This window comes from Poecilia formosa, unplaced genomic scaffold (assembly GCF_000485575.1).
Source record: "Poecilia formosa unplaced genomic scaffold, Poecilia_formosa-5.1.2 Scaffold472, whole genome shotgun sequence".
Taxonomy (NCBI): Eukaryota; Metazoa; Chordata; class Actinopteri; order Cyprinodontiformes; family Poeciliidae; genus Poecilia; species Poecilia formosa.
In genome coordinates, this window is record NW_006800411.1 from 87,149 (window position 1) to 105,662 (window position 18,514).

General features: G+C 36.5%; 2 protein-coding genes across 2 annotated transcripts; both read right to left on the reverse strand.

Annotated features, from left to right (window-relative positions):
* Positions 1–7,202: 7,202 nt before the first annotated feature.
* Positions 7,203–15,893, reverse strand: LOC103156248 (gastrula zinc finger protein XlCGF28.1-like). Its single transcript, XM_007578235.2, has 3 exons — positions 15,840–15,893; positions 11,146–11,233; positions 7,203–9,138 (listed from the first exon to the last, which is right to left on the reverse strand). Exons 2-3 carry the CDS (start codon positions 11,207–11,209, stop codon positions 7,820–7,822), a joined length of 1,383 nt encoding a protein of 460 aa, XP_007578297.1. The 5' UTR covers positions 11,210–11,233; positions 15,840–15,893; the 3' UTR covers positions 7,203–7,819.
* On the reverse strand, positions 11,980–15,919 carry LOC103156247 (gastrula zinc finger protein XlCGF57.1-like). The gene is made up of 2 exons (XM_007578234.2): positions 15,752–15,919; positions 11,980–14,339 (listed from the first exon to the last, which is right to left on the reverse strand). Exons 1-2 carry the CDS (start codon positions 15,894–15,896, stop codon positions 12,937–12,939), a joined length of 1,548 nt encoding a protein of 515 aa, XP_007578296.1. The 5' UTR covers positions 15,897–15,919; the 3' UTR covers positions 11,980–12,936.
* Between the last annotated feature and the right edge of the window lie 2,595 nt (positions 15,920–18,514).

Sequence of the window (18,514 nt, forward strand, 5' to 3'; positions counted from 1 at the left end):
TCTCTGCCAGCGGTTTATATATTGGCCTAAATGTCATCCGGGGAGAGGACGGACCAACATGTATACCTCTTTGTGTGTGTGCGCGCGCGTGTGTGTGTCAGTATATTATGTATGTATGTTTTAGCGTGTGGCAGTGAGTTTCCATTTTCTGTGCTAGTGGTAGCATAAAGATCTGAAGAAGACGTTAAAATTTAGGCTCTTTATAATCTGTGTCAGACTTAATTTCAGGAACTATAGAAAGAAGGTACCACTTTACAATAAGTCTCCCCTTATAGATGGCTATTAAATCATTAGTCGATTAATCTGTAAACACTTTATAAATCATTAATAGCTGTTTATTGCTCATTAATTAAGCTCGAGAATATTTTATATGCTAAAATATTCTTTTACAAATGCTTATTGTGCTTACAAGGTGGTCTTAAATGTTTAGTATAGTAACTCTAGATAAAATACATGAAACGAGTTGGCTCACTATTTCACAAGAAACCAGTGGATTTATTCCCCTTCTCAGCCTTAATAAATGCATAATAAACAGTTATAATGATTCATAAAGGGTTTGGAGTTGAATTAATTACATGTCTATGAGCTATTTATTATCATCTATGCGGGGAGCCTTATTGTTACCAACAGAACAATCTCACATTTTTATATAAATTCATCATTTTGATGATTTCAACCTGAGCACAGTTTTGATTTGCAAACAAACCTGTCAATATAACAGCAAATTAGGAAAGTAGCACTGATTAAAGGACAAAACAGACTTTCCGTTGTGCTAATAATTTATAAAAAAATAAAGATATTTTCGTGGTGTTGCAGTACATCAAAGCTAAATGCAAACACAGAGCTGTCCTTAGAACAATTGAAGGGCAGCGCACACAGCCACAGTGTCCGTGGAATTTCCTGGCGTCCCCACAGTTCAGGGAATCCCCCTCGAAACAAACACGCTCAGTGTGGACTCCTGCAGATGGAGTTTCACCGACTCAGATCCTCTGATAGAACCTGAAGAACAATCAGAGCAGAACAACAATGCCTCACCTGGAACCAGATCCACTGCGGGCCCGAAGCTCCACAGACGGAGGCCAGCTCAGATCGGACCCGCAGCTCTGACCAGAGAAGGTGGTCATTGTTGTTGAAACCCGTCTGTTTCTGAACAGACCACCAAATATGCAGCTTACTGTATAAAGGCCATTATCCTCTTTTTGTTAGTATTTCTTTATTTTCAGTTGCAAAGACAATCCAACAGTCAGTTTTTTCACATTTAACCAAATTGGTGGCGTTAGTTTACATCCAATAATCTCCCTTCAGTTCTCTGATTTACCTCAGAAGTCCAGTTCATGATGTCACGTCAAGGCGGACAAGTGGTGAGATTTAAAATGCTCAGTCACAGGGCTAACTGCGATTAGCAGCACACGCAGCTAGCATTACGCTGCTCTGCGTTGTGTGTAATCGAACACGAGGCGTTGGCACGTTGGGTCTGGAGGTCGGTTGGTCTTGTTGGCTGAAAGGTCACCAGCTAAAATCTCAGCTGGCACCAGATGTGCAGGAATGTCGGTTCCTACGTTTAAGCTGCTTCCACTGCATGTGACCAGATACACACACGAACATGTTGATCATCAAGCCTGCAGACTTTCAGCACCACTTCCAGACCAAAAGAACAAATTAGTTTACATACTTATAAAGTTGCTTCCAAGTATTTTTGATATAGTTTGTAGTACAAATGTCTTGGTGCATTTGAAATACGACAAAACTAAATTACAAGTAACTTTTCAGCAACATATAGGAGCTTGTTTTGAGTAGATAATTCCTTAATATTGATGAAAAAGTATTAGCTTCATTTGCAGATGTTTCACTTAAAACACTGGAAAAATGTTTTGTTATAAGTGAAATTATCTGCCAATTCAACTAGTATTTTTTCATCAGTATTAAGAAATAATCGACTCAAAACAAGCTCTTATATCTTGCTGAAAAGTTACCTGAAAGTTTTGTCTTATTTCAAATGTACTAAGATATCTGGACTAGAAACTGGACCAAAAATGCTTTTGGGTTTTTTTTAGTGTAGTTTTTGTTTAGGTTAGAGAGGTAACCAATAAACCTTTTCAGCATAAGAACACTGTCAACTCTTCATGTGTTAAATGAGGTGTAATGAAGTTTTTTAAATTAATAATCTACAGCAATTCTGTGGTTTTAGATGATGAGATTATATGCGTCTAATATAAGGATGTTAAATTCAGTCTTCAGAGACTTGGTGCTCCAAGACTTCGCCCTTGACATGAACTTAGCAAAAATGACCCATTGCCATTTGTAGTCCAGTTATGTTGAAATAAAAAAATCAAAGAAAGTGACTTCGCTCTCCAGGTAAGGATTCCAACTTTAGGGGACTTTCCAGGGTTTTTCCCAACTTCAGGGTCCAACTTTTTTCGTCATTTTAACAAAAAAAAAAAAAAATGTTTCACGTATCACAATCCCCTCACAAATCAGACAACATGTGGGTAAAACTGAGGTTAGCTCACTCAGGTTTTAATGCAATCACCCGAACTTTAATAAGCCTCAGTATCTCTGTTATCAGAAACCTGCCGCCAATCTCTGAGGAATTTCTCTGCTTTCGTTTGAACATTTTTCAGTCTTCTCTGTTCTGTGGAGTGACTTATGACTAAAAAGTGGCTAAAAGATGAGACTCTTTATTGATGTAACATTTAACGGCGTGTAAAGATGTTGTTTCTGCTTGGAGGGACACAGAAAACGTAGGCCCATATGTATGTATGGGTCTGCTGCCGTAATGGAAACACGTAGGGTAAAATGGATTCAGTCCCTGGAGATCCCCACCTCCCCTCTCACGGACACGCAGAGTGATAATAGTTGCAAAGGGGGCTTACAAGGGGCGGTGGGCAGGTAAAGGGGTTTTTTCTCTGCAAGGGTTGTGTGGTATTTGTGTATCAAAGCCTCTTCTGTCTGGAAACGTCTTTCTGTGTAAAAGGAGAGTTGACTGAACAGGCGAAGAAGCTTTTTAAAGCAGCACAGCTTCATTCAGCCAACGCAGTAGCTTTGAAACACTGTAAGGTCAGATTTACATGTTTATAGAGCTTCCATCCATTAATCAGTCCATCCATCCTTTCATCCATCCATTTCTTGATCCTATGTCTGTCTGGGGTTGTCCCACAGGAGGACGGATGTCCGCTGAACAGAGGATGACTGTAGGGAACATTTCTCCCTCGAAACCGGGTTGTTGGTGAAAATAATTACCATGATACCAACCTTTCCTCGGAGAACAGCGAAGGAAAGCCAGGAAATATTTATCTCAAAATGGATTTACCTCAAACAGAAACAGACAAAAGTGAGCACAGCCAGACATGACATGTTCTTCCTTTGCCTGATCTCCGGATTTCCTCTGAGCTTTACGGATTTCAGCTTTGCGGTTTCTGCATAATCCCAGTTTTCCGTGATGTTTCGCTCCACTACGGCTTGATTTCCACTGCCGATGGAAACTACTTCACTTGTACAAACTAAACTTTCTTCTTGTACCGGCTTTAGTTGAAAAGCCAAAGAACACCAACCTGGTACATTTTGATGACGTCATATCTCTGTGGATGCCGATTGGTCGGGACAATCGGCATCCACAGCCGATTGTCCCGACTGTGGGACAATCGGCCGAACTCCAGAGATGATGCTGTTCAAAACGTTTGAACAGCATCATCTCTGGAGTTCGGCCATATTCCTCAATGTTTTATAACAATGGCCAAAAGTCCAACATTCAAGTAACAAAACAAGAAGCAGTTAACTGTTTTTGTGTCAGTGGTTCCCCTATAATTATACATTAATAATCATTTTTAGTTTGCTAATCAGTAAGAAAAGAAGTGTCTCTTTTCAAGTACTTCTGTTGTCACTCAACTCAAACAATGTACATCTCAAAAACTATCATTTATTTCAGTTCTTCTGTTCAAAACATTGAAATTCACAGTCATATGAATTACTTGCACACAGTTATAAATTTCAACAGCAGAGAAAACATTTAAAGGCCCTTCATACAGAAGTTGTGCCCAGTCTGCGTGTATCTGAGTGTAATTATGGAAAATTGAGAGAAAGGAAAAATTTAAGTGAAAAAAAGTGCACATGAATTAATTTGATGAAATAAAGTGATTATGTAACATTAGCAGGAGTGAAACAATGCAGGATATTGGCTTCATTAGAAATATTTTTTTAGCATTTATAGAAAAACTAAGGATTTATAATTTTAGTCTTTACAAATTTTTAGCAAATCAAAACTTGTAATTGTTATAAAGTGCTCAAATACAGATTATTTTTAATCTAATCGTAGATTGATAGTTAATCACATTCACATCTATCCTTTTCCATTCTTTATTTTTTCTTACTTTCTAAGTATTTTGAAAGTATTTTTTATTTAAACACTTATTTTTGTTGATTCTTAAAGAAAGCCAGCTCAGGAGCGATCTGCGACATTTAACCTCCCAAACCAAATAGCTCAAAGCCCAAGACAACAGAAGGAGTCTATGTGGCCGAGCCAGGCTATCGTTGATATTCACTTGCAAAAAATGTTGTCTTCTTCCAATTGGACATCTCTGGCAATACGTAAAGCTGGTTGGCTACCGATGCTATCCATCCAGCTTTACTGGCTGGAGAGGGTTTGTAAGGAACTGACTGTGGTGGCCTTGTTACTGTGACTGGGCTTGGTTCTGGTGGGCCATCCCCTTCTTTTGGCCGCCCTGGAGTATCTCTCCTGGTGGTTTGGCACCAAGTCCCGATTTAGTTCCCTCCTTGGTGCTGACAGACTTTCTGTTGGGGTCTTGTGCCACTGAGGGCCAAATAAATGTGTTTTTTCAAATGCAATTTTAACAAAATACATTTAAGGAACGACTCTGAACTGAACTGTGCACTATCACTGATTAATGTATTTAGTTCATATAGTTGAAGTTCAAATTATCTGAGCCTATCTTAAGATTACACAATGTCCAAAGTAATCAGCAACATCACAACAAAAATTATTTTATAAAAGTTGTCTCTTAAGCAGAACCTCTTTGGTTTTTACCAAACTGACTGGGGGGGCAAAGGTCAAACTCCTCACACTGGATGTCCCACAACAACAACAACAGAATGTCCACATTTGGGACATGTCCTCCTGAATGTGTTTTTCATTAAAGTCAGGAATTTAGTTATTAGCTGTCAGGATCCCAGCAAACTGATCTTTAAAAGTTATCTGGACGAGGTTCAGCCAGTCGTTGGTGAGCCTGAGCGTGTGCCAGCACAGTAATAAGCTTCATCTCTCAGATCGCCATCAACGGGATGAATTACAGACATACCAGACGGGATCAGTGCATGAAACCGATCCAGGGTCAGCTGATATGAAACTGAAGCTTATTGTGTCTGTCTCCATCAACTCATCCGGCCTGAAGCCACTTTGGTGCCCACCAACCATAACAATTAGCAACGCTAAATCCCCTTTCATGCTGGCCTGAGCAACATCTGGGCCACGTTGGATAATAATAAGGGCTTAGAGAAATCTAGATATGTTATTGCTGTGTCCAGTGTGGGAAATGTGGCTTCCTGGACATCTTTTCCAACTTTTTGAGGAAAATACTGCAATCAAACGTGACTATTATGAAGGAAAAACCATCTTAATGTAGAGGCTACATTCACACAATAGGCTCCGTTTCAATTTTCGCTGAAATCCAAATTTTTTGTGTGGTTGTTCATATTACTAATTATAGCTAAAAACCAGCGGTCAGGTCTGAAACCTGGGAGTAGTGATGAACTCTGATGTGAACCTTCAGAGCCACATAAAGACAGTTACAAAGACGGGCTTCTATCACCTGAAGAACATTTCCAGAAATAAAGGACTAATGTCTCAGCGAGACCTAGAGAAACTCATCCATGTGTTTATCTTTAGTCTAATTGATTACTGCAACAGCTTCTTCACAGGTCTGACTAAAAAAATAAATCCTCCAACCGCAGCTGATCCAGAACGCTGCTGCTGGTGTTCTGACTAAAACTAGGAAGATGGAGCACATAACACCAGTTTTAAAGTCCCTACACTGGCTCCCTGTAGCTCAGAGAAGATACTTTAAAATACTGTTGTTAGTTTATAAATCACTGAATAGCTTAGCACCACAATAATTAAAGATCTGCTGTTGTATCAACCTTCCAGACCTCTCAGGTTCTGGTTCTGCTCTGCATCACCAGAACCAGAACCAAACATGGAGAAGCAGCATTCAACTTCTATGCACCACAAATCTGGAACAAACTTCCTGAAAACTGCAAAACAGCTGAAACACCGAGTGCCTTTAAATCCAGACTTAAAGCCCACCTGTTTCAAGTTGCTTTTGAAACAATATAAGTGAAACATTGATATTTGCTGATGTGGAATAATGCCACAAGAAAAATGTTACGTTTCAATTGTTGACTGTTTTCTATGACGGTATTTTTTTGTGTTTTTATGATGTAACACACTTTGAATTGCCTTGTTGCTGAAATGTGCTATACAGATGACTTGACTTCATAACATGAAGGAAGTTAATATATAGAAACCATAACTAATATCAACATGCTTCCAGTCAGAGATGTAAGTGTTGGCATCGTGATACGATGTGCTCTAGTGACACGGACATCTTTCATAAATTCAAAGTCATAATTTTCAGCCAATGATTTACCAGGTTTTCTGGTGCAACATTAAGACATGTCTTACATCAACGACATAAAAGTCAGATAAATGTGATGCGACCATTTAGACTGCACATGTTTTAAAAACAATTGGATACTTATCCGAATAAATTGGATTTTTTGGGGGTGAAAAGATTGGAATAGTACAAAATCCCTTGATTTGGATATGAGGAAATCCTCTCAAAAGCATCGCAACAGATTTAGCATTCCCCATCCGTTTGCCTGAATCTTGATGCTCGGCTTCCCGTTTTCCTTTTTTATTTGTGGTCCAAGTTTTACTTATTTTAAATGAGTTTTATTGTCACAGATGTTGTGTTGGTTGTAGTCTGTGCGGTCTCATTTGTTAGCATAACCCATCTGAATTAGAACTTCAATCAGGCCATTGCAATTCCTTAATTTTGTGTTAAGGAATTGAAATCTGTATGGAGGTGAACATGTTTTCTCATCACTCTATTACCCTCTAACTAATGAATGCTGCCACCTACTAATGTGAACTATAAATGGATAAAATCAGTTAAATGAATCAACACTGAAAAGTTTCCACAAAACCTTTTATTTGTCGATCTTTTGTAAACAATTTTAAGAAAACATCTAAATCAGTCAACAACTAATCACTAAGTAATTGAGATATAAATGCATGGAGCTGCTTCACTGGACTGCAGTTATTTACTGTTATTACTCGGTGTACAACACAGTAAATGGTGTAATTAGATGCAGTACAATTGTTTGAGTATCATTTACCTTCAACAAGACTGACTTACATTCAGAAGTACAGATTAAGCTCAGCTTCTGTTAATTTGATCGGGCATATGGTGAGATGAACATCCAGATGTCATAGAAAAACAATCCAGAAACAATAAACAAATCTCCTTTCTAAACACGAAGATGAGAGATTACCAGCTCCCTCTGCTGGAGTTTTGCTTTTATTTCACCAGTACAATTTTTATTTTATTTATTTATTTTTTGCTTGTTTTGTTTTGTATTTTTCTAGTAATTTATTTTAGGTGAGATCAAGATGACTAAATATCTCATAACCAATTGGTCTTGGAAAACGTACATTTTACTCAAGTTTGTTTTAAGTGACTTACTTTCGACTAGAGTGCATTAGATTTTTACCCAGTAAAAAATATTTTTACCCATGGCAACCATGCTAATCATCTGTGTGACTCCTCATGTGTTTAGTTAAACCACGTCTCAGACTGAAACATTTTCCACAGGTTAGGCATGAAAAAGGCTTCTCACCTGTGTGAATTGTCATGTGATCAGTTAAGCTACATTTTTGATTGAAACCTTTCCCGCATGTCAGACACTGAAAAGGCCTCTCGCCTGCGTGAATCATCATGTGTCGAGTTAAATTGTGTTTCTGACAAAAGCTTTTTCCACAGTTCACACAAGAAAATGGCTTTAATGCAGCGTGATTTCTCATGTGAACATTCAAAGAATATTGATCGATAAATCTTTTCCCACAGGTCTTACACTGAAAAGGCTTCTCACCTGTGTGCCTTCTCGTGTGAATAATCAGTTGAGATTTTGTAATGAAATGTTTGCCACACGTAATGCATTGAAAAGGCTTCTCTCCCGTATGAACTCTCATGTGAACAGTTAAATCACTATTACTACGGAAACCTTTTCCACAATTGACACAAAGAAAAGGCTTCTCACCTGTATGAATTCTCATGTGAAGAGTTAGATCACTTTTACAACTGAAATATTTTCCACAATCAATGCATAAAAAAGCCTTCTCACCTGTGTGCCTTCTCATGTGAGCATTCAAAGAACATTTTGTACTGAAATTCTTGCCACAAGCAGTACATGGAAATACCTTCTCACCAGTGTGAATCCTCATGTGAATACTTAGATCACTTTTACGACTGAAACCTTTTCCACAGTTCATGCATAGAAAAAGCTTCTCAGTTATCTGATCTCTCGTGTGATGTTTTAAATTATCTTTTTGGCTGAAACCTTTTTTACATGAGAAAGGTCTCTCGCAAGTGTTACTTGATGTCTTTTTAGTTAAGTCACTATTTCGATTTGAACCGCCACCATGCTGTCTGGTTTCCTGATGCCTCTTTTTTTGTTTCTTCTCTTCATCTCTTCTGGCACCAAAGTCTTTATGATTTCTTCTTTCCTGATTTTGTTTCTCAGCTTCAGCAGCTTTTTGAAAGATGACTTGGGTCCTGGTTGGTTCTGATTCCGTTTGGTTTGTTTGCTCATAAACAGGAATTGACATTAATGTATCAGTTTCCTGTTTTAATGGAAGTTGTTCTTCATCCTGACTGCAGAAAACTTCTTTCTCTTCTACTTTAATCTGCAGATATTGTAGATCCTCCTGCTCTTCTTTTATCTGCTGATCTTCTGGTTCTTCCTGTTCTTGTTTCACCTGCAGATGTCCTAACTCTTCTTCGTCCAGAGTGGATCTCCTCTCCTGCTTACATAGCTCCTCTTTGTAAATATCATACTGTAGGTGGTCTGGACAAGAAAACAACAACAAAAAAAGTTATTGTAAATTTTTAGTAAATGGGAGCAGAATTTCATTGGTTTACAAAGACATTAACAAGCACTTGACACCATCTCACAGCAAACCATCTCCATATGCATTAACTGAGAAACCGCATTCAAATTTAAAGATGTAGTCATAACCTTCAGTTATTTCTGAATTTTTCAGCTTTTTCATATCTTTTACTGTTTTCATAAAATCTTGCTTCAACATCTTTGTTGCATGAATATTTCCTCTTTACAATGTAAGCCAGTGATTGAATTATTCAACTGCTGGAGTCGTCACTGTAAAATTGAAAATTCTTCTAGTCTCCAAACCAATTCTTAGGACTCACTCAATTTTCACTCTTTCTAAACATATTATACAACAAAACATATGAATTTGTGTCTGGATTCAGAGAATGTAACACTCATTGATGAGGGACTTGCAATTTTCTGGGAAATCACCCCAAAGTATCGAGGCATCGATGACAATGCATTGCATAGAGACACAGATACATGTTTCAACAGGTAACTTCTCATCGGAGAGGTCAAAGGTCACATCTGGGGTACCCCAAGGTTCAGTCCAAGGACCCCTCTTATTCAATATTTATATGCTCCCACTAGCTCAGTTTACAACAGGAAATAAGATTAGTTACCATAACTACGCAGATGATACTCAGCTCTACATTAAAATGGCACGAGGTGACTCTGAACCATCCAATCACTGAACAGATAAATGTGTGGATGTGCCAAAACTTTCCCCAGCTGAACAGAAACAAAACTGAAGTCATTATCTTTGGACCTAAAGAGGAGCGATCAAGAGTTATAGATGTAGAGTTATAGATCTAGAGTTATAGATCTAGAGCTGTAATGCACAGCATTACAGCTGTGCATTGATCTAGAGTCAATGCACAGCTTCAGTTATCACAACTGAAAAGTAATGATCGGGCCCGAAACCTGGGAGTAGTGATGGACTCTGAGCTGAACCTTCAGAGCCACATTAAGACAGTCACAAAGTCGGCCTTCTATCACCTGAAGAACATCTCCAGGATTAGAGGACTAAGGTCTCAGCGCGATCTAGAGAAACGTATTCATGCATTTGTCTTTAGTCATAGATTATTGCAACAGCATCTTCACTGAAACACTGAGTTCCTATAAATTTAGACTGTTAAGAGATGGATGATGATGATGATGATGATGATGATGATGATGATGATGATCTGTTGATCTGTTTAGAGTTGCTTTTGAACCATAATAAATGAAACACTGACTAACACTAGCTAACTATAACACACACTCTGTTCTGACTCCCCTGTGAGCTTTAACTAATTCCACTCTTCATTCAACAAATGACCCTACAGTTTAGCTTTGTGAGGAATGTCCTACACAGATTTCTGACACTCCTTAACTGGGAATTTTACAGTAACTCAATAACGTTTTCTAGTATGTTTTGCAGATTATTTTGCTTTTTTCTGCTGATTTTGTTTATTTCTTACATTTCTTTCACCAAAAAAAATTCAGTTTACAGCATTTGTACTGCATTTTTTTGTTTACCATTTTATTTAATATTAATTATTATTAAATTATTTATTATTATGAGATATTATATATTTTGTATGTAGTACGAATTCTAATTACATTTTAACAATTACTACTTCCATTACTGTTATTATTCCCCATTGCTTACTTCATCAGCCTCACATTGTTCTGTTCCTTCAAATGAAAGTGTATCATTTTACATGGTCAAAAAACAATAATAGTCAAAAAACAATAATAATAATAAAAAAAGAAAGAAAAATAAAACACAGCTGAGGTCTTTAGCACCATTGGTTCCATTTTCTTTTTACAGAATAAGCCGTTGCTGTTAGAACATCAATTGCTGTTGAGTTAATTTGCCTGTTAAAAAACATTTGTACGGATCAGTTATTAAAATGATCCTCATACCGAAATATTCATATATTTAGACCTTAACCTTCATCCATCGCTGGTGTTTCCTACCTATCCGGTGTAAAATAATCCGGGGACTCCGGGAGAAATCCAGCAGTCTGCGCTGATCATCCATCTCTTAATCCGACTTGACGGTTATTTTTTAACTCTGTGAATTGCTCGTTGATAAACTCTCGTTGAAGCTTGATTTAGGACATGTTTTTACAGAAAACAAGTTCATCAGAGATCATGGGCCGTCTTCTTCTTCTTCTTCTTCTTCTTCTTCTTCTTCTTCTTCTCCATCTTCTTCTTCTTCTTTTATGACTGTTGGCATCCATATTGTTGCATTACCGCCACCTTCTGGTTATTACGATCATCACGTCTGAACCACATGCACTTCTTCACAGATTTATTTTTATTTTCAAAAACAGGAGAATTTTGTTGTGATTTAACTTCAGGCCGTGAGGAAAACGTTTATGTTTTTGTTATATTATTTGGTGTATGTAAACCTCTGATTTCAAGTTTATCTATTATTTCAACTCAGCAAATACAAAGAAGAATGGGCCACAAATCATTCAAAATGGTGTAAAACATTCATTATTGCAAGTTTTTAACAGCAGTTGCTGCTACCAAACACAGGGCTGACCAGGATAGCTTTTCCCCATGTAATAAATAAAATAATTTAAATGCAGCATTTTTGTTTCTTTAAGTTATTTTTATCTGGTATTAAAATTAATTGTAATCATCTGGAACATTTAAGTGTGACAAATAAAATCAAAAACAAGAAACCTGCATGGACGTGAACAGGTTTTCACAGCACTCTATAACCCTCCGACACATTTATGCTGCCACCAACTGACATGTGATCTGTAAACAGATAAAATCAGAAAAAGAAGGAGATTAAACTGAAAAGTTTCCACAAAACCTTTTATTTGGGAATCTTTATGTAAACAAGAAAAACCCACCTAAATCAGTCAATCACTACTGTAACTATTGTGACACAAATTCATGGAACTGCCTCACTGGACTACAGTTTATTAATTGACATGACTATTATTACCAGGTGTACAACATATTAAAGTTTCTAGTATAGTTTACCTTTAGAAAGACTGGCGTATATTCAGAGGCCCAGATTAAGCTCAGCTCTTGTTAATTTGAAAAGGTAAATTGTAAAATGAACACATTAAACCAAATTTTACAAAACAACAAAACAATAATCTACACAGTCTAGAAATAATAAAATCTTTCTAAACATCAAGATGAGAGATTAACAGCGCCCTCTGCTGGAGTTTTGCATTTACTTCACCAGTCCATGGTACAGACACTCCTGACACCCACTGCCTTCTTGTGTGATATTGTTAAAGAAATCCAACAAAATGATTCAAGATCTCAGAAAAACAATGACTGTCAAGTTCAGAAATGGGTGCAATTTCTGATGACTCGAGATGCAACATTTATCTCTACCAACAATTACATCAATATAAAATCCACCCATTCATACCCTCATCATATGAACTACTAACACTATCCTTATGCCTGAGCTGTCTTTACAACATGTGATTATGTGCCGATCTGCAGCAAGCAAACCACTAATAAAAGGTCGCCACGAAAGGCTTGGTCCTTGTCTTGTGGCTTTGTGGGGAAAAACAATGACAAATTAGACTTTTTTCTTTCTTCTTCTTTTTTTTTTGCATTTTTCAACTACTTTAATTCAATTTTCACATTATAATCAATATATACCCCCATAACCAACTAGCGTGAAAGAAGAACTATGTACCTTTTACTCAAGTATGCTTTAGCTTTCTAATTGTGTACTACAGTAATTTTTACTCATTTAAAATGTCTCCATGGCAACCATGTGTCTTATCTGTGACTTCTCATGTGCCGAGTTAAACCATGTTGCCGACTGAAATCTTTTCCACAAGTTAAACATGAAAAAGGCTTCTCACCTGTGTGAACTGTCATGTGATCAGATAAACTACACTTCTGATTGAAACTTTTTCCACAAGTCAGACACTGAAAGGGTTTCTCACCTGCATGAATCATTATGTGACGACTCAAAGTACACTTCTGACTGAAACATTTTCCACAGCTCGCACATGTAAAAGGCTTTTCGCCTGTGTGAGTGATCATGTGCTTGGTTAAGTGCTTTCTTTGAGAAAAACTTTTTTCACAGCTCACACATGAGAATGGCTTCAACATTGTGTGACTCCTTGTGTGAATAGTCAAAGAATACTGATCAATAAAACATTCTCCACAAGTCTTACACTGAAAAGGCTTCTCACCCGTGTGCCTTCTCACGTGAATAGTCAAAGAATTTTTTGTAGTGAAATGTTTGCCACAAGTCACACACAAAAAGGGCTTTTCGCCTGTGTGACCCATCATGTGCATAGCTAAATGCTGCTTTAGACTAAAACCTTTTCCACAGGTCACACATGAAAATGGCTTCTCTCCTGTATGAACTCTCATGTGAACAGTTAGATTATTCTGTCTACTGAAACTTCTTCCGCAGTTCTCACATGAAAATGGCTTTTCACCTGTATGAACTCTCATGTGAACATTAAGTTCACTTGTATAACTGAAACCTTTTCCACAAGTAACGCATAAAAAAGGTTTCTGACCTTTGTGATCTGTCATGTTACAATTAAAATTATCTTTTCGAATGAAACACTTCCAACACGAGAAAGGCCTTTGGCATGTGGTACTTGATGTATTTTTAGTCAAGTCACTACTTTCAGGAAGGTTTTCCTGACCTTTTTGTTTTGAACCGTCAACATGCTGTTCGATTTTCTGATGCCTCTTTTGTTTCTTCTCTTCGTCTCTCTTTGCTCCAAAGTCATTAGGATTGCTCTTTTCCTGATTTTGGTTCTCAGCTTCAGCAGCTTCTTGGATGATGACTTGGATCCCGTTTGGTTCTGATTCAGTGAGAGATGTTTGCTCATAAACAGGAACCACCATGCAGGTATCAGTCTCCTGGTTTTGTAGTGTGAGCTGTTCTTCACCCTGATTGTAAACTTTCTTTTCCACTTTTATCTGCTGATGTTCTAGATCATCTTGTTCTTCTTTTATCTGCTGATGTTCTAGATCATCTTGTTCTTCTTTTATCTGCTGATGTTCTAGATCATCTTGTTCTTCTTTTATCTGCTGATGTTCTAGATCATCTTGTTCTTCTTTTATCTGCTGATGTTCTGGCTCTTTCTGTTTCAGAGAGGAGATCCTGTCCTGGTTACTTTGCTCCCTCGTATAAATGTTACGCTGTAGGTGGTCTGGGGAAAAAAAAGAAAAAAGAAAAATAAGTTATAAGTAAATTGGAGAAGAATTTTATTGTTTGACATTAAAATCACCAGATACCTGAAATTCAAGAGTGGATGCAGACAAATATCAAATACTTAAGTCCTCTTATTGTGTCAGTACTGTTAAGCATTCACAATATTGAAATGTTCTTTATCTTTATTCTTTGTCTTTATTTATTCTATATGCTAATTTTTTGCCTCACTACTCCAAAGCTTTTGTTCTATTTCAACAATTCCACTTTTACAATGTTCTGGTCATTCAGGACAATATGATTTTATCTTCTGGTATATTTTATCTTCAACAAATTCTGAAATATTAAACTTTTAATGCATATTTTGGCACCTTTGGAATGATTGGAAAACATCAGAAATTCCACCAAATTCTGCAGTCACTTTTTTCACAGCTAACTACTTTCACATATTTTCAGCTAGAAATGACATTCAACATTTAAAATGTTGTCATAATCTTCGGCTACTTCTGCACGTTTCAGGTTTTTCATATATTTCACCATTTTCATAAAATGCTGCTGTAACTGAATGCATATTATCCTCATATTTTATCTCCAATGATGGAATTCTTCAGCTGCTACAGTGCTCATTTTAACTTTGTGAAAATTGTTCTGATTACTCGCTCAGTTTTCATTCTTTCTACACATATTACACAACAAAACGTAGGAATTAATGTCTAGATTCAGAAATCGCAACATTCATTGGTGTGAAAATTGTTGTTTTCTGTCAAATCACTCCAAAGCATCGCGGGACAATACAATACATTGCAGTTTCATTTTGTTTATGTGTGACTGTCACCAGTCTGATGTGATATGGTTATGCAACCATGCAGCAATGTGCGAGTAAGCAGATAAAAGAGACAGAGGGAAAACACAGAATCCACAACAAAACGCTTCAAGAATAAAAAAAAAAAACATTCACACATCATTGTCGCAGGAAATGCAATTTTTTTCTAGTTTCATTCTTCTTTTTTTTACATGATATGAGTTATTTATTTTGTATTTATTACTAATTATAGCATTTTTAATACTTCTATTATTATTACTATTATTAATATTATTATTATTATTTGATCTAGCCGTGTATAGTTCTATTACTTCTGTTTTCAAATGTGAGTCTGTAATTACAAGGGGGCAAAGCAGTGAAAAAAGAAAGAAAAATAAAGCACAACTGAGGTCTTAGCACCACATGCTTAGCACCACTGGCTCCATTTTCTTTTTCCAAAATTAAGCGGTTTGAACAGTATAACTGTGAGGCCTGTGTTCAATTTCCTGTTAAAAACATTTATACAGGAGTGGAACATTTACTAAAATGATCATCATACAGAAAGCTTCTACATTTAGACCTTAACCTTCATCCAAACTGGTGTTTCCTACCTATCCGGTGTAAAATAATCCGGGGAGTCCGGGAGAAATCCAGCAGTCTGCGCTGATCATCCATCTCTTCCTCCGACTTGACGATAATTTCTTTAAATTCTGTGAAAGTTTCTTCAGCGGGAAACATTAAATACACTGAATGCATTTTATTTTTTTACAGGAAAAACACTAGCACATTCAACAACAGATCGTGGACCGTCTTCTTCTTCTATGAATGTTGGTATCCACATTGTTGCTTTACCGCCACCTTCTGGATCACACGAGCATCAGGTCTAAAAACGTATAAGGTTACTTCCTTTTATTATGAGCAGTTCTCTCAAAAAACGTAAAATACTATTCTTCTTTTCAGCTTCATCTAAATAAAACAAATGCGTTAAATTTCAGCTCCCTAGTTTTCTTACATCCATGATTCATGTTTTCCACTTGACTCATATTTCCATTAAAGTAGCAGTAAAAAATATATAATTAGATAATCATCTATTATCCCCTAGTTCTTCTGCTCCTTGTAAACTTATTTATTTTTTAAATCTGTATAGCTGTCATTTCGATGCATTATCCCCCCTGTCTTTGCTGCTGCTTTGTGTTCCCTAAAATATATATATAATTTCACTTTCAGATTTGAACACAGCTTCTTTCATTAAAATATGGATTAACAGGTTGAGGATTGGGCATACTAGTTGAAATAGTGGTTTAAAAATAATAGGGAAACATCCATCAGGTGATTGTTCCAATTGTGGGGAAACAGAAAGAGTAGAACATGTGTTTTTGTAGAAAATATATATAAAAGAGAGGAAGGAATTGGAATGGGTAATGGGGAGTTCAGTAACTATGGCTTATTTATTAAGGAAACCTCAGTCAGGATATAATTCTAGCACTTATTAAATATTTAAAAGATACTAAATTAGCTGAGGTTAGCATGCACACACACACACACACACACACACATTTAGTATGTGTGTGTGAGTGTATGAGTATTTAATTTAGTTATTTTAAGATTGAAGATATATAGGAAATTAATTTCTGAATTACATCTCCGTCCAGTTGATGGCGGTAATGCACAAAGTTTGTAAGCAGCCAGAAAACTCTATGCAAGAAGGAGAAGAAGAAGAAAAATAAGATAAAGAAGAGAAAACGGAAGGAAAGAAGATGGCGGATGGTCTATTTTGTTGAATATTGTTTATCAACGAACAGTTAATCCTGCTGAAGCAACTTTCACAGAGTTTAAATGAAATATCGTCAAGTCGGAGGAAGAGATGGACGATCAGCGCAGACTGCTGGATTTCTCCCGGACTCCCCGGATTATTTTACACCGGATAGGTAGGAAACACCAGCGGTTGGATGAAGGTTAAGGTCTAAATATCTGAACCTGTTTTTTATCAGAATCATTTTAGTAACTGTCTTCTTCCCGTATAACTGATTTTTAACAGGCAAATGAACGGAGACATCACAATCACGCTGTGAAAAAGGCTCATATATGTAGAGAAAATGGAGCCAGTGATCTCAGGCGTTATATCGAGAAACGCATCGCTCTAAACTCTCGCATATTGATGAGAAAACGGACTGAACTATGACCGAAGATCAAACTTTTGAAGTTATTTGTAACATTATCACGTTTCTTAACCATGTAAGCCGTAAAACGGTGGGTTTTATTTCGCAGATTACATTAAATAAATGCGGTTTTTACACCTTTATTGACATATGAGTCGAACGTTTTTCACCGCGGTAAAGTTAACAGGTGTTACGTCAATCCGCGTTTCCCCATCAGATACGGTTCCCCCTTCGTCTTCTTGCCGCTCCGCCCAGCCAACGCGGCAAAATAGGCGCGTGCTCGTGATGAGCACTGAGAAAGCACGCGCGTAGCAAGCACGCGCTTGTTCGGCGCGCTTATATGAGGAACTACGGACACCGTGAAAGCTCAAACAACATGTTTCGGCAAAGTTGTCACACTTTCTTCACGTTTTTGCGGGAAACTAATAGTAATAATACTAATAATTATAATAAATATATATGTTATACATATTATAATTATAATAAATAATATATATTTTATACATATATTATAATTATAATACATAATATATGTTATAGTTATAATTATAATATATATATATTGTATATATTATAATTATAATATGTTGTATATATTATAATTATAATATATACTTTGTATATATTATAATTATAATAGATAGATAGATAGCATAGTGCTATATGAATTAAAAACAGGGCAATGCAATTTAATGCTCAATATTACCCATCAGATACCGTTTCCCCTGTTTTAAAGTGGGGGAACGCTATCTGATGGTCATCTTTCACCCATCAGATACCGTTTCCCCTGTTTTAAAGTGGGGGAACGGTATCGGATGGAGACATTTCACCCATCAGATAGCGTTCCCCCTGTTTTACAGTGGGGGAACACTATCTGATGGAGACATTTCACCCATCAGATAGCGTTCCCCCACTGTAAAACAGGGGGAACGGTATCTGATGAGTAATATTGAGCATTAAATTGCATTGCCCTGTTTTTAATTCATATAGCATTATGCTATCTATCTATCTATTATAATTATAATATATACAACATATATATTATAATTATAATATATACAACATATATATATTATAATTATAACTATAACATATATTATGTATTATAGTTATAATATATGTATAAAATATATATTATTTATTATAATTATAATATGTATAACATATATATTTATTATAATTATTAGTATTATTACTATTAGTTTCCCGCAAAAA